General features: G+C 37.7%; 1 protein-coding gene across 1 annotated transcript; it reads right to left on the bottom strand.

Annotated features, from left to right (window-relative positions):
* Positions 1–108: 108 nt before the first annotated feature.
* Positions 109–8046, bottom strand: LOC144644733 (protein mago nashi homolog). The gene is made up of 6 exons (XM_078504254.1): positions 7928–8046; positions 7802–7860; positions 6288–6344; positions 4622–4675; positions 2155–2237; positions 109–746 (listed from the first exon to the last, which is right to left on the bottom strand). The coding sequence occupies exons 1-6, from the start codon at positions 8013–8015 to the stop codon at positions 647–649; spliced, it is 441 nt and encodes a 146-aa protein (XP_078360380.1). The 5' UTR covers positions 8016–8046; the 3' UTR covers positions 109–646.
* Positions 8047–14936: the final 6890 nt, after the last annotated feature.

The raw sequence follows: 14936 nt of genomic DNA, 5'->3' as shown, positions 1-14936 counted from the left end.
GACTATAAAAAAAGTAAGCTTGCAAAGATCTATCATTCGTGCATCGGTTGCTTTTGTATCCATCGTCATCCCACATTTTTGTTTCCCTCCACTGGAATAAGACACAAGTCAACAACAAAAACACTTTATTGCAGATAAGTAAAGTTCAAAAAATCTATATGTCATTGTAAAAGGATTGTTGAATATCTATTTACACAATCAAAGGCAATAGATGAGTAAGGCTGCTCAAAATATCATCCGCCGTCAAGAAGTTCTTTACAAACAAGTGTCCTTTACAAACCTTGACAGTTTCAATATAGCATGCAAAGCTGTATGGATTACACAGGTGTAAATGGAAAATGAGAAACAGAGATGTTTATTAACCCACCAACCCCACCCATATACATAGAATAGGATGTCATTCCTTACTCGGTTTTTTGATGGTACCTTTGATATAAATAAAAATCACATAACATGCATTAACCAGATCAGCATGCAGTGAGACAGAAAGAAATGATTCACAGTGCGTTTAAAATTTTTTGTTCATTTACCAATGCAAAAGAAACTACAAAAAGGCAGGGGGATGTTACAAGAAGTAGATGACATGAGCATATGAATGCATAAAAACTGAAACTAACATTGTTCATGGCACAGTTCATCGAAATATTTAGATTGGTTTGATCTTGAAGTGGAGGCCGATAAGGGAGAACACCATACACTTGAGATCTTGAACCAAGTAATAAAAACTTCTTAAGCCATCAGGATCCCTGTAAAATAACAACAAAAATTCAAAGTTATTACACAACTGTACCCATTACAGTTGAACTCAGGGTTCGTACCCTTTTCACAAACAATTTTCCAGAACTTTTCCAGGACTCAGATAGGTTTTTAAAAGAACTCCAAAATTCACATTTAACCCTTTCACTTCCAAGATCACAATATTATTTCTCCTTACTGTCTGCCATACATTTTATGTAATGTTCTTTCTGAGAATTTAGTTGTTACTTGAGTTTAACAGATTTCCAGAATTTCCAGGACTGGTAGTTTTATTTTTATGTTTAGTCTTTTTCCAGGACTTTCCAGTCCTGGAAAGTGCCACAATAAAGTTCCAGGACTTTCCAGGTTTTCCAGGACCTGTATGAACCCTATGTACTTCGTTTGTACAGACACTGTAGGGGCCACAGAAAGTCTGATGTTTATAATGTGGGGTGTCCATAAAACGCAAAAACAGAGTATCCGTCAAGCGAGGTGTAAGTGGGATGTCTGTAAAGCAGGGTGTCCATAGAATAGGTTGTTTACAAAATGGTGGGTTGGTAAAGCGGGGTTCAACTGTACTTATTGACTGAGATGGTTGGCTAAAACGATATATCAGCCCGGTCCTCATGTATACAGAATTAGAATGAGGCTATACTGCAAGCATGCGATACAATGAATTTCAAATTACATGTACAGGTTGTAATTACACATGGTTCAAATGTTTCTTTCTATATTCACCACTCTTTCAAAAAAATAAATAATTTTGGATTAATGTGTGGAGAGAATGAACTCAGAAAAAAATCTGAGTTCACAGATGGGACTCGAACCCACGACCTTCCGTACACTAGCCGGACGCTCTTACCACTGAGCTACTGAGAACTCTAATGGTGAGCAGTGGTCATCTGTGGGTGACACAACGACTGCATCGCGCAAATCACATTATGTCAATGAACACACACATTTAACTGCATCACGCAGTCACGTAGTACTCTCAGAGTAAAAAAAATAAATAATAATGGATTGATGTGTGGAGAGAATGAACTCAGAAAAAAATTCTGAGTTCACAGATGGGACACAAACCCACGACCTTCCGTACACTTTCAAAAAAACTTCGAAATAAACAAAGACAAGACCCTTGTGAAAGTAAAAAGCATAAAGAAGGGTCCCCAAGGAGGGGGGGGGGGCAAATAAAATACCATTTCCCAGCCCAAATTTTGCCCAAATCCCATATCCCAGCCTATAGTTTTCCTGATTTTCCAAATCCCAGTCTCAGTTAAATTGTTAAATTTCTTTGTGATTCACAGTCCCAGTGACTAAATCCCATTTTTCCAGTGAAAGTTTGCCCAAATCTCAGTCCCCATTTTACCCTTAAAGACTACTTGCTCTTGCTTTGTATGTCAAGCAACAGTCAGCACATACTTGCATTGATTGACATCAATAAGAGAACCAATCTTGGAAGTTGTGAACGAAATATGCTGATCACCCATCACTATTTCAAGTTCCTGCAAATCAAAGAAGAAGCCATGTTTAAAATTAACATGCCTATCTAAGGATGTACATGTATCTCTTTCTCTCCATGTTTCTAATAACATTGTCCACAACATAAGTTACGAAGGTCATGTTCAGGCCAAAGTGGTCCACGCCACTGGAGCTTAGTAAGTGGAGTACAATTCAGGGAGTTATCAGACAAGTAATTTCAAAATTAGCAGAGCACACAGCCCAAGAACGATTTGAAATTATGAGCACGATAACTCTCTGAATTGTATGACACAAGGTCCAATTAAGTAATCATATCAATGACGAATTTTGAGGTTTGGAAATGAAACCACTTTTTTTTGAAAAAGTGGTGGAAAAAGCTACATGTATGTTCAATCAGTTGAACAGTGGGAAGATGTCAAAAAAAGAACCCATCTAAGCGCTTGTGACAGACGCACAAATGGGGTACGAGTCCAAGTTGGGTATCCATTTACAAAAGTTGCAATTGAACAGGAGTAATTGGACACTCAAATGATCATGTGCCAACAGGCCTTATGCATGGTAACGTCATTAGCACAAAATTCACCATCAAGCCTCGTTTACGCGAATTATTCTCGACCCTCTGCCACCTTCAAGCAGTTTTCACGTGGGTATTCTTTTCATCTTTGCTGCTTTGGGAATTTGTTCATGATAAAATTTACATGTTTACACTTCGAAAGCGAGGCTTGGTGGTGAAACTAGCCAGTCTGACGTAAACATGCATAAGGGCTATCACGTGACAAATACAATGTAGGCATGCACACAACCAATCAAAAACAAGAATTTTTTTATAGATGTGATTATCTTAGTTACCGTAGCAAGGAGCATGTAGCCGAGGAGTCTTCCTACCTCCCTAGATGGGATGCCCTAGTTCATTACAGGTTAGCCCTACTCCTCGGTAGAGCAAAAACTACCCAAGAATATGTTGTGGATAAAATTTTTAAACTAGTTTGATTTTTTTTCCCCTTTGATTCAGATTATGATCACAATTATCAATATGAGACAATGGAAAACACAAATCAAACTGGTTTTAAAATGTTTATCTATCTATCGGTAACCAAAGATAAATTTAAACCAGAACAAACACAACACAGTGAGCCAGGCCGGCACTCAAACTAAGATTACTCAATTAAAAATCCAATGCACTAACCACTATGCCACTGCACCTTCCATGCATGTTTTAAATAATGACATGTGCATGCATGGATTTTACTCTCCTTATTCCAAGTACATATTTGCATGTAAGGTTATGGTATAAGTTTGCTGTTTGGAATTACACAGAAATCACTCCCCAAAGGTATCAGGCTGTCAGCTAAGCTAGACCTCCTGGGAATTACAGGAAATGCAGGAGAGTGTTGCCCTGTAGCATTTCATTACAACATAAAACTTTGCAAGCAAATTGTTCAGTGCATCACGGCTGATTTTTTAAATTGTATTTTTTCAATTTTTTTTTTTTGCTCAAGGGATGCTGTGAAGATTTCTTCATTTCTTTATCATACTTGGGATCAAATAATGTATAGAATAATGAAAGAAACATTCTCCAGCTAAAAATCATAAAATTATAAGCTTTTAACTGTCTGTCTACTTGTACACGAAAGCATCAAGTCAATACAGTGGAACCCCAATATAACGATATGCCAAGGGAGCAGTAATATTGTATGGTTATATCGAGGAATCGTTATATCGAAACTCCCGATATTACGATATGGCCGTAAAATAATCGAAAATATCGTTATATCGGGGTATACCTAGTCAAAGATACTAAAACAAAGAGAACTTTTAAATGACAAGGAGGATTAAGAGGTTAAAGTCGATAAAGAGGCTTATAACACAGTATCATTTTCGTATATAATCGTACAAAGCTGTGACAGAAACGTTAGAGATTACTCGATTACTGTAAGTTTATTGTGTTAAATTCAGTGTTTTGCTTAAATTGTGACTGAGCTTGACTGAGTACTGATAATATCGTTATATCGGGAAAGATTTTACGTTCGGTCCACTAAACTCCCATCGTTATATCGGGAATATCGTTATATCGAAGATCGTTATATCGGGGTTCCGTCCCATACATTCTACTGTAACTTTTGTCGGGACATGGAATATTCATCGTTATATCGGGAATATCGTTATATCGAGGATAGTTATATCGGGGTTCCACTGTAATATAGAAATCTTAAAATCATAAACTTTTGACTGTTTGGTCTACACTATTCTATTTGTACAGTGTACACAAAAGCATCAAGTCAATAATAAAAAATAGTTATTTTCGCAAATTACGTGCCAATGAGGACAGTTTTGTGCAATGCATCTGGAAACCTATATGAACACCTTAAGTGTCTTAATGGAACCATTAGAAAATAAACCTACTTACTTGTCTACCAACTTTGTCTGGCTGTGGCCAAAGTGTGTCATCTTCTTTCAGTATCTGTGCACAAATAATGGAATACAATGAAGCTTAGCTAAACAATAAATTACAACAAAGAAATAAACACAAGTGATATTCATTGTGCTGCCCTATGTGCCACACAGGCATGATGGGGCAGTAAGTAAGTAATATTCATTGTACATAATGTTGCAGTTAAAGTGCCTATGAAATGAAATTCAAGTTGAACTCATATGAAAGGCCTTTCAAAATGAAGAAAGATGGTGTTTTCCTTTTCCTGATACCTTTTTTCGTTCCAGAGATATTAACGATTTTGTATTATACAAATTAGATAACTGATGACGTCAGAAGTTTGACAGTAATTGGTGTAAAAACACAAAATCAGTAGTATCTCTGTAAATACTGGCAAATAAATAAATAAATAAATAAATAACTAACTAACTAATAAATAACTTGGCACTAGTATTGTACCCTAAGAAAGACACCACATGGTACATGTGTTTATGTTGCTATGGCAACACTTTTGGTTCCAGTCTTTTTCTTCCTTGAATCAAATATCACGATTTATGGCTTTACGGGGAGAAGTAAATGGTGTCATTCCAAACATACGTAATGTGCTCATCGCGCTAGATACCCAAATGACCCTAAAGATGGGAGATGAGGGTATGGTATGGCTCAAATGTAAGTTGACAGTCTCGACTCAATCTTTGAGACTCGATCCTCGTGTCTCGAAGTTCGAGTCGCTCAAATTTCGAGTCTCGAGTATGGAGTCTAACTTATATATTTCCATTTGCCAATCTCAGAGTACACAACAGTCATGATTCATGTTCACGCTGCGAGTACATGTTCCCCTCGCGATCGATTGCATGAATTTGTTTTTCCCATTCTCAAGAAAAAGTGGGCAAATTTGCATATGTTAAAAGTAATTTGAAACCTTTTGAATAACTCCAGTGTAAATGTAACACAACACCATATGTATAGGCAAGTATCCAATTAATTTTAGATCTTCTATACACATGTAACTGCTTTTTAAAAAGAAAACTAAATAATAGAGTCAACAATAAGGTTTAATTTATATTTGCATTCTAAATCACGTCACAAATGGACGTATGCATGACAACACATGTGCTTCCTGTTTGTCCAGCGGGTCATTCAGGTTTTTGACCTTGTAGTTTTGTTCAATTCATTATTATGCTGAACATTTCATTTTAACAAAAAGAATGTGCCCAGAAGAACATTCAAAGCTTGGTAAGCAGGCATTTGTTTCAAGTGCAAGAGAGAAGGAAAGCAACACAGATATTCAAACTGTTCATCTGTTAATTGACTTATCGCCATCACATCTTACAAGGACAGTTTAGCCATTTATTCATTCAAAGAAATTTGCAGCCAAAACAGTAAAGAAATGGCTGGTGTTTTAATACCACGCAAACAAAGATGATTCAACAAAAAACAAAAGTGACTGGTTCTGTTTCAAGAATATTTTTACTGTTCAGAAATGACACGTGACCAAGCTAAAGTTTGTTTGGCCAGTAACCATCGTCGGCAACTGTCAAAAATTATTTTGACAGCTGGAGAAGTGGGTGATACAAAAATTACACAATATTGCATGAAATGAGAAAAAAATATACGGACAAAACAACACTGCATCACAAACCTCGCTGTCTTCAATTATCCTTTTAAGTTCATCCATAACACCTTTATGTACAAAAGCCTGTCAAATAAAAAAGTATACATGCACTGTAATTATAATTCGGGTATATATACAAGTTTAAAGTGTGTTATTATATTACTGTAATTATATTTAACCAGAATGACTGCATGCAATGTACCTGACAGGGAATCATATTAGTAATCTGTACTCATACCAAAGTGACCATGCACACTGCTGGTGGGAGCTTATCCCGATTTCCATATGAAGGGACCAGAAATAAACTGACTCCCTAGATGGGATCCTAGTTTATTGCAAGTCAGGCTTTAAAAGTATTACAGTACCCATTTTTACAATGCATTCTCTTGGCTTAAAAAAGACAACGAGTTTAAAGTGTGTGGACCATACGCACAACACAATCCAGACCAGTGAAAACCCCAAAACTGAAAAAACTTTCATGCTGCCAAATCATGCAGAAATAATTCACTTACAAACCTACCTGACCAGGCAGTAGGCCAACTAGGCTAAAAGTAAACTATACTCTGCAAGATTAAGCAGGGCAATCATTTTATAAACAAGAAGCTGCAAACAGCTGTTACTTGGGCCATCTTAAATGCAGGGAGCATCTTGTGTACTTCTGCAGACAATCTGTAAGCAGATATTGCATGACGGCACTGCAGCGGGTCACATACGATATCGAATATTTGGAATCAAGCCCATCCTTATCAGGACCATTGCGACACAAAAACTAAAGAACAGGAATGAATTCTTATCTTGGCGCTTCTGCCCAAGTAATTATGCATCTTTACAGATGGTCAAACTGAGGTTATGCAGTACTTTGTGTATGTATGTGTATGTATGCAGTACTTTGCACGAAGGCATTCCATATATGGGAAGTATGACAATTTGTTGAATAATAATGCCCGTTGCGCATGGAGTTCCCAGTGTTGTGGTCTGGTCTGTGCGCATTGTGCTGTTTACTGTGAAATGCTTGGTTCCATTAGCATTACTTGCTAGAGGCCTAACACGCTTCATAATACCAAGGGTAAATAAAGTTTCAGTTTCAGTTTGTATATTTTAAAACAGTGAATATTGCTTTTCGTGTGCTCTGACTGGTTACTGAAGCTTTGGATATCCTTTGCTCCTCTGCTTCACTAGCATCATTTTGTTTGTCTTGATTTTGAAAGCAGATAGAATACTGTAAATTAATGATATCATGTAAACATGCCAAAGAACGTGAAAACGTGAAACTTAGTTATCCTGAGAAGTGTTTTGTATTTGATGGATGTAAAGTTAAAGCTCTTTCAACGACAGTAAAAGCCATCTGTGAACAGGGTTTATAAAAAGCATACTCTTGAAAGTTACAGGTATCTTAACACTAAATACATAAAAAAAAATACATTACACTATTCAATTAACTACTTCTCTGGTGACACAAGCATCAAACTGACTTGATTACAACGAAATAAGCCCCATTTCTAAGAATAAATCACGGGAAAAGTGAACAAAAATTAGCTTACCTCTTTTCGAATCATCACATCATTCTTGTAGTTTGAGTTATTTGCATACCGAAGTTTACCTTTAAAAAGAACAAGAACTTCAGTAAAAGATTAAAAAAACGCCCAGTTGTTTTAACAAATACTTACCTTCAGGCCGGAACTCGAATTCCAGAAACTCGTGGCCGAATTTCCCTTTGTGTCCAACGTAATAGCGAAGGTAGAATTCACCCGACATGTTGGAAAGAAGCGTGCTCTGTGTAGCGTGAGCCGTCATTTATTGTTGTCAGCGGCCGAACCTCAATTGTCAGTAGACGCTCCATGTATGAACATATATCGTGTACTGATAAAATACTGGCGAAAAAGCGTCGATCTGTCTCCAATATTGTATTTTTCGACGTCAAAAGAACTTTTCGCCATATATTTTCTTCTAGCGACTTGCAATGTTTGCCTCCTGGCAATCCCAGAATCCTTTACGCATAACACAGGATCCGATTACTGGCAAATCATTCATTTGCACAGTTCAATTTCTTCGCTCAGGCTCGGCCAACAGTTCCTTTTTCCCCCTGGGGCAAACCCCCGGGCATTTGACTTTTCTCAAAATGTCTCATCAAATTCCTCACGGTTGCACGGTCAAATGCCCCACCAGTCGGGGCTGAAATGCGCCCCTGAAATGACATAAATATAATAAAATACTGCAATATCACAGCGACAAACCGATGAGTGGTGCCGGATCTATTGAAGACCTGGATCAGTAACTAAGTTAAAACGGAAAATATAGACGGCAAACTGATCCTGACGGCTAAAGCGGTCAAAAATAAACAAAGTGGATAAAAAGAAAAAAACTAGAATATATAGAAAAAACTTTGCCCTATATTTCGGTTTGCAAAACAAACCTTCCTCAGGGGCTGGGCGGAGAAAAAAAATGAGAACTAATTTCTCATTTTTTTTCTCCGCCCAGCCCCTGAGGAAGGTTTGTTTTGCAAACCGAAATATAGGGCAAAGTTTTTTCTATATATTCTAGTTTTTTTCTTTTTATCCACTTTGTTTATTTTTGACCGCTTTAGCCGTCAGGATCAGTTTGCCGTCTATATTTTCTGAAATGACATTGTGATTGTGAGTTGGTTTTCCCATTAACACTTGTTCTAAACGGACACTCAGTGCCCTATTAATCATCCAATTTTAATAGGAAAAGACACTTTGAATTGAAACTACTTTGCATTGACGTAACCAAATACTAACTCACCCGCTTGAGCTCGCTAGCGCTTTCTCCCGGGAGGGGGTTTTCCCTATAATGGCCTATACGGGGAGGCTCCGCCCGAAAGGGGTACCTTTTTCAGGCTTCAGGTATATAAAAGGGTGGGGATTTCACAAGTTAGGGTATACGAAAGGGTATGGAAATCTGTCATTTAGGCTTTTAAAAGGGCCTTTACTTAAAATATTTCGCACAGTTGCAATTTATGACTGTATTTTTTTAGTTATAAAGCGCTCCAAGAAAATGACAAGAAAACGTCGTGTTCTAACTCTATGCCAGGTCTTTCAGGTATATAAAAGGGGTAAAAAAAAAATTAGTAAAAGATATACGAAAGGGGTACAATTTATGTCAAAATGGTATATAAAAGGGTAAGGGGTTAGAGCTCAGTGCGAAGCCTCCCCGTATAAAACCTTTTGAGTACCCCCTCCCCCCCCCCCCCGGGGGGATCTATACACACATCCAAGAACAATCATAACAAGAACATTGAGAAGCTTGAGAAGCTTAAAATCGGGCGCTTTGCCTTGAAAGGCAGAGTTCAGTACAGCAGAAACCACGAAGCAGTTACTTAAGTAGCACTCAGTCCGACTGTGTTTGTGTAAGTCACAGGGCTTGCATGAGCTGTATTAGTGTGCATAATATAATATCTAGAACGTTGTCGAGATTGCATTATTACTTAATGACATGATGGTTTCAATTTATAAATGTATCTCACACAATACAAATAAACGATTGAAGTAGACGACTAGACAATGTAAAGTTTTAAGACTTAGCAAAGTGCAGTGTATTGGTAATACTGTAAGGTGTGGTTTCACCTGAAGGTCGTGTGCTTTTCGGTATTTTCCAGGCATTGCACTTTGATGGGACAGTACTACAACTGTTTACCGGGGAACTACTATTGTCAAGAAAATGATCACAACTTGTTGATGAATGATTGAACATTTGTTTCATACCATTACTGTAATAGCAATTGATGAAGGCTTTTAGTCCTGAACCAAAGTATAAGGACTGGGAAATACTGAAACCCATTATCAGCCACCTTAAACGGAAATATCTTGTTGGTGTTTCAAGGAATCCAAGGAAACTTCACTCATCCCATGTATCTATGTATTGCGGTATTTTGTAATTTTTTGAGTGATTTTTGGGGATGTTTGGCAGGTGATAGTTTTTTTAAAAGAATTAGTAAAATTTAGACAACTAAGAAATATTGAAAATTTAATGTGAATTTAACATTGGAATTTGAAGTTAGAAATTGGCAGACGGACACCAAACAGTCCCGTGACATCCTGGAGTGTTTTTGCATGGGGGTCAACTGTGTGATGATGTTTCCATTTTTTCTTCAATCCCCACTGATAAAGAACTGTTGTTGGTGTTATCACATGTCAAGCCTTTAACAAGGTATGAAAGAACACAAGGATTTAAATTATTCTGGTGCTCAATTTTTGCGTAACTAAAATTAATGTTACTCAAATTCCTGATGGATTCTGTCTTAAACTGTTACGAGCTTAGTATTTCTAAATTATTGCATGTCAATGTAAGGCAAGACAAGACATGCCTTGGTTCTTATGTAATTCTCTTAAAAACACATAAGATATTGACTATAATTTTGTCTGTGCTATGGCAATTCACAGTGGGGTGGTCTTGATGTGTCTTTAACTTGTAGACTGGACTGGAGTAGTAAAACGCGGACTAGTAAAACGCGGACTTGTAAAACGCCTCTAGACACTTCGAATTCCTTGGCCACAATCATCTTACGGCTCTCTTCAATACATAATGTCTCAAAAAAACAGTAACCTCAGAAAGAGGTCAGAAGCAAATAAGGTCGAAAGACCGAATTTGAACATATAACGGCAAATGTTCTAATGTCACGAACGTAGGAGTCGTGTAGGCCCGTCACCTTTATTTACCACATACTGCCCCCAAATTAAAACAGTACCCTCAGAAAGAAGTCAGAAGCAAATAAGGCCGAAAGACCGAATTTAAACATTTAACGGCAAATATTCTAATGTCACGAACGTAGGAGTCGTGTAGGCCCGTCACCTTTATTTACCATTGACTGTTGATTTCTGGACGGGCCCCGTTCTACGTCGTGCGAGCAATACAAACGACTGCACTCAACAGACGTCAAGTAGTGGAAAGAAAGAAACATATGCACACAACTCATAGCATCAATCCCGTTGTTTTAGTAGGGGTTTGCAGAACGAACATGTGCTATACTGTAAAAACATCTCCACGCTAAAACAGACCATAGAGTGCTCAAAAAAGCTAGAAATATGCCGTTGAAGAAACACACAAGAGCTTCAAACACAAATTGTTTCGCTCGCTAAACCGTTTAGTTTTATCCGATTTACAAGCGCTTGTTTTACAAGTCCGCGTTCTACAAGTCCGTGCTTAACAAGCCCTCGGTTTACAAGTCCGCGTTTTACAAGTCCGCGTTTTACTAGTCCTCGTTTTACAAGTCCGCGTTTTACTAGTCCGCGTTTTACTAGTCCTCCTTTTACAAGTCCGCGTTTTACCTGAGTCCGCGTTTTACTAGTCCGCGTTTTACAAGTCCGCGTTTTACTAGTCCGCGTTATACTAGTCCGCGTTTTACAAGTCCGCGTTTTACTAGTCCGCGTTTTACTAGTCCAGTCCAGTCCTCGAAATACAGTATGCCAAAACTCCCCGCCCTCTAAAGATAAGTCCTTGACGGTTCTTGTCGTTTTTCGGTGCCTATTCATCTTCGGCATCTTTCTCATCCACCTCTCGTTCTGTCCTGTGTCTGTCATCACACGAAAGAAAAGCTGATTCTCAAAAAATCTGCCACAAAAGGAAATTGACAAAAACAATATGAAAACCATATATCGAAAGTTTCTTATTCTAAAATTTTATCATATGTCTTAATTCAGAGCTACAAAGAAGTTCCTCCTTTTGAGTTATTGATACTGTTCTTACAGTACCTCTTTCCACTAGCGAAATTTTACAAAATTCCTTCGCGGCGAAAAGGTAGCGCGAATCCAGAACAGACTCCAATCGAGAGTGGGTTAATTCTAGATTACTATTAATTAACTATTACAACATTTATTTTTAAAATAGTTTCCCAAGCCGACTAAGCTATTAAACTAAACGTCGAGTGTATCTTTCAGTAAACAAAACATGCCGTTATGACGCCGGAAATCATCCTCACGCATACTTTACCCCGTGACTCACGCAAACCTCCGACTTACGTGCTACTACAGTCATTCCTTTCTAAACATTTTTTTATTTTGACCACCACCGTACCTTTCTACCCAAAAAACTCATGAAACCGCCCGGTTTTAACCTGTTTTAACCTTTCAAAAATTAGAGCGTTCGAAACTAAATAAGATCCGTAATCACAAACAACATACAACCGTTTACCAGCACTCTTTAAAACTCCTGAAACCCTTCAAAATCAGGCAAAATAAATCTTTGAAATAACCTTTATCAATGTTTCTTATTTTTTATTCAGTTCTATAAAATGCCTTTCATACACTACTGTCAAACAAAAATTTCAATTTCCTCAAAGTTTCAAGACAAAAGAATAACAAATATTTCGTGCACAATGTAATTTGATTAAGCCAATATTATCACGTCTAAAAATACTTCAAGCAATTCAGTGAAAACCCGTTTTTTTTTTTCGTATCAACGAAAACCACTTTCGAATAATCAATACATGAAAATAACAATAAGATCAAAAGGAAGAAAGGAACCTTTCTAATTATTTGAAGACTTTCAAAGCCGTGATATTATGCATCCAATCCGCGATAAAATTTAATTACAACAAAATCCAAGTTCTCATTTTGAATTCCATTTTTTTCAGTTGATACCTTTATCCAACTTGTGAAAAATTCCATTCAAGTTCCTATTAATACTGTACATTCCCAATGTTTTGCTCAGGTCTTCAGAAGCGTCTTACTAACCAAATCTAAAATAATTCCAAAACATGCTGTACAAACATTCTACTCTTTGTGACAAACGACTTGACGACCAATTGTTCAGAAATGAAAATCGACACAGTTCTTGCTAAATAAAAAAAAAGTTTTACGGCGGAGTCAGGCTCAAAAAATATACCGCAAGATCACACCCCCATTCATAGTCAGAAACCAGCAAACCATCTAGTTTGCTAAAAAAAACACTGCGTGACATCAATGACGTTACCTTTCTCATTTACAAAAATAACTTTAACTTGTCAAAGTAAGTGCAATTTCACAATGGTGAATATCAGTACAGTATGGGGCCCAGTTCTCGGCCACTTTGTGTTTAACGCGTTTTTTCACACTCCAGTTGAATCAAAAGAAAAAGGTATTTCCTTCAAACTATAGACTGATTCATGTGCTTTAAGTATCTTGAGTTTGATCGTTCAATTCGATATAGAAAGCTCACACGTCGAGTTTACGCGGAGGTAGGTGAATTTGCATTCCCGAAAAAGTTGTTTGTTTACGGCTCCAAATTCATGGATGTAGTTAAATTCGTATTTTATCCAAAAGCCCCCACCATACGAGCTAATTTTTGGCATGTGAAACGTAGAATAATTCAGCTTTCTGCTTTAGTTAACTTTTCGTTGAACCGTTGTATTTTTTGGTCTTAATTTACTTCGAAATTTTTTCTTGCGACGTTTGCGTATTTGCCAGTTCTCGGCCACCCTGCTCGCTATCACAGCTTAGCGCTTGGTTTTTAATATAATTTCATCTGCTGCTGCCAGAATGAAAGAAATAAATGTTTTAAAAATAAAGTTTAATCTTATCTCTAAGTTTTGAGCTGACTCTTGTCTTGTCTATTATTTCTACAACACCTAAATCTTTCAAGACCTTTTCACTGCAAAATAAACCATCTAAATGCACGGGTCACACAATGCGGTTTTGCCAGAACCTGCACATAGGCAACTAGGCGCGTTAAAATCCTTCTTTTCTAAAGTAAAACAAAGCATCATAAAAAAAATTTGGGATCGATATAGTATAAATAGGTTTACAGAGTGATTTTATGACTGTGAAAATTAATTGAGCATTTTTTTACAGATAATTACGCACAAGCTTTTTAGTGGCCGAGAACTGGGCCAAGGTGGCCGAGAACTGGGCCCACAAATGGAGCTTTTATTTTTATTATTGCTCGGGCAAATTAATTTTTGACCGGTCGATAGCTTTACACTAAAAAGCTGAATAATCTAGCTAGCTCTGGGAGAAATTTCAAGTTCCTGCGGTTCTTCTGAGGTAAGAAATACAAGTTTACGTCAAAAGTGGCCGAGAACTGGGCCAAGGTGGCCGAGAACTGGGCCCACAAATGGAGCTTTTATTTTTATTATTGCTCGGGAAAATTAATTTTTGACGGGTCGATAGCTTTACACCAAAAAGCTGAATAATGTAGCTAGCTCTGGGAGAAATTTCAAGTTCCTGCGGTTCTTCTGAGGTAAGAAATACAAGTTTACGTCAAAAGTGGCCGAGAACTGGGCCAAGGTGGCCGAGAACTGGGCCCACAAATGGAGCTTTTATTTTTATTATTGCTCGGGCAAATTAATTTTTGACCGGTCGATAGCTTTACACCAAAAAGCTGAATAATGTAGGTAGCTCTGGGAGAAATTTCAAGTTCCTGCAGTTCTTCTGAGGTAAGAAATACAAGTTTACGTCAAAAGTGGCCGAGAACTGGGCCCCATACTGTACTTTTCCCCGTAAGCTTTTTTCTCTGTCCTTCCGCCGAAGCAAAAAAAACACAACCTGATTACACATTAACCCAAAAGTCGACCAAGTGTGCCTGCAACGATTTCCTGTCAAAACTAAAATGAAAACCATTGCGGTATGCGTCACCCGTAGCGGTTTTGTAGCAACCCCGAGCTATCCCCGTCTTTTTGGCCGCGCCAGGAGACTACGCTCTAGGACGACCAAAGGGTAAACCTTAAATCGGCCACGCCCGATT

This window comes from Oculina patagonica, chromosome 2, assembly GCF_052425735.1.
Source record: "Oculina patagonica isolate OP01 chromosome 2, crgOcupat, whole genome shotgun sequence".
Lineage (NCBI taxonomy): Eukaryota > Metazoa > Cnidaria > Anthozoa > Scleractinia > Oculinidae > Oculina > Oculina patagonica.
This window is presented reverse-complemented; position numbering and strand designations above follow the sequence as displayed.

Coding starts and splice junctions, on each gene's coding strand:
- LOC144644733 (XM_078504254.1), bottom strand. CDS start 8,015: ATGTCGGGTGAATTCTACCTTCGCTATTACGTTGGACACAAAGGGAAA. Junction 7,861..7,927: donor ATTCGAGTTCCGGCCTGAAG/GTAAGTATTTGT, acceptor TTCTTTTTAAAG/GTAAACTTCGGTATGCAAAT. Junction 6,345..7,801: donor ATGTGATGATTCGAAAAGAG/GTAAGCTAATTT, acceptor TTTATTTGACAG/GCTTTTGTACATAAAGGTGT.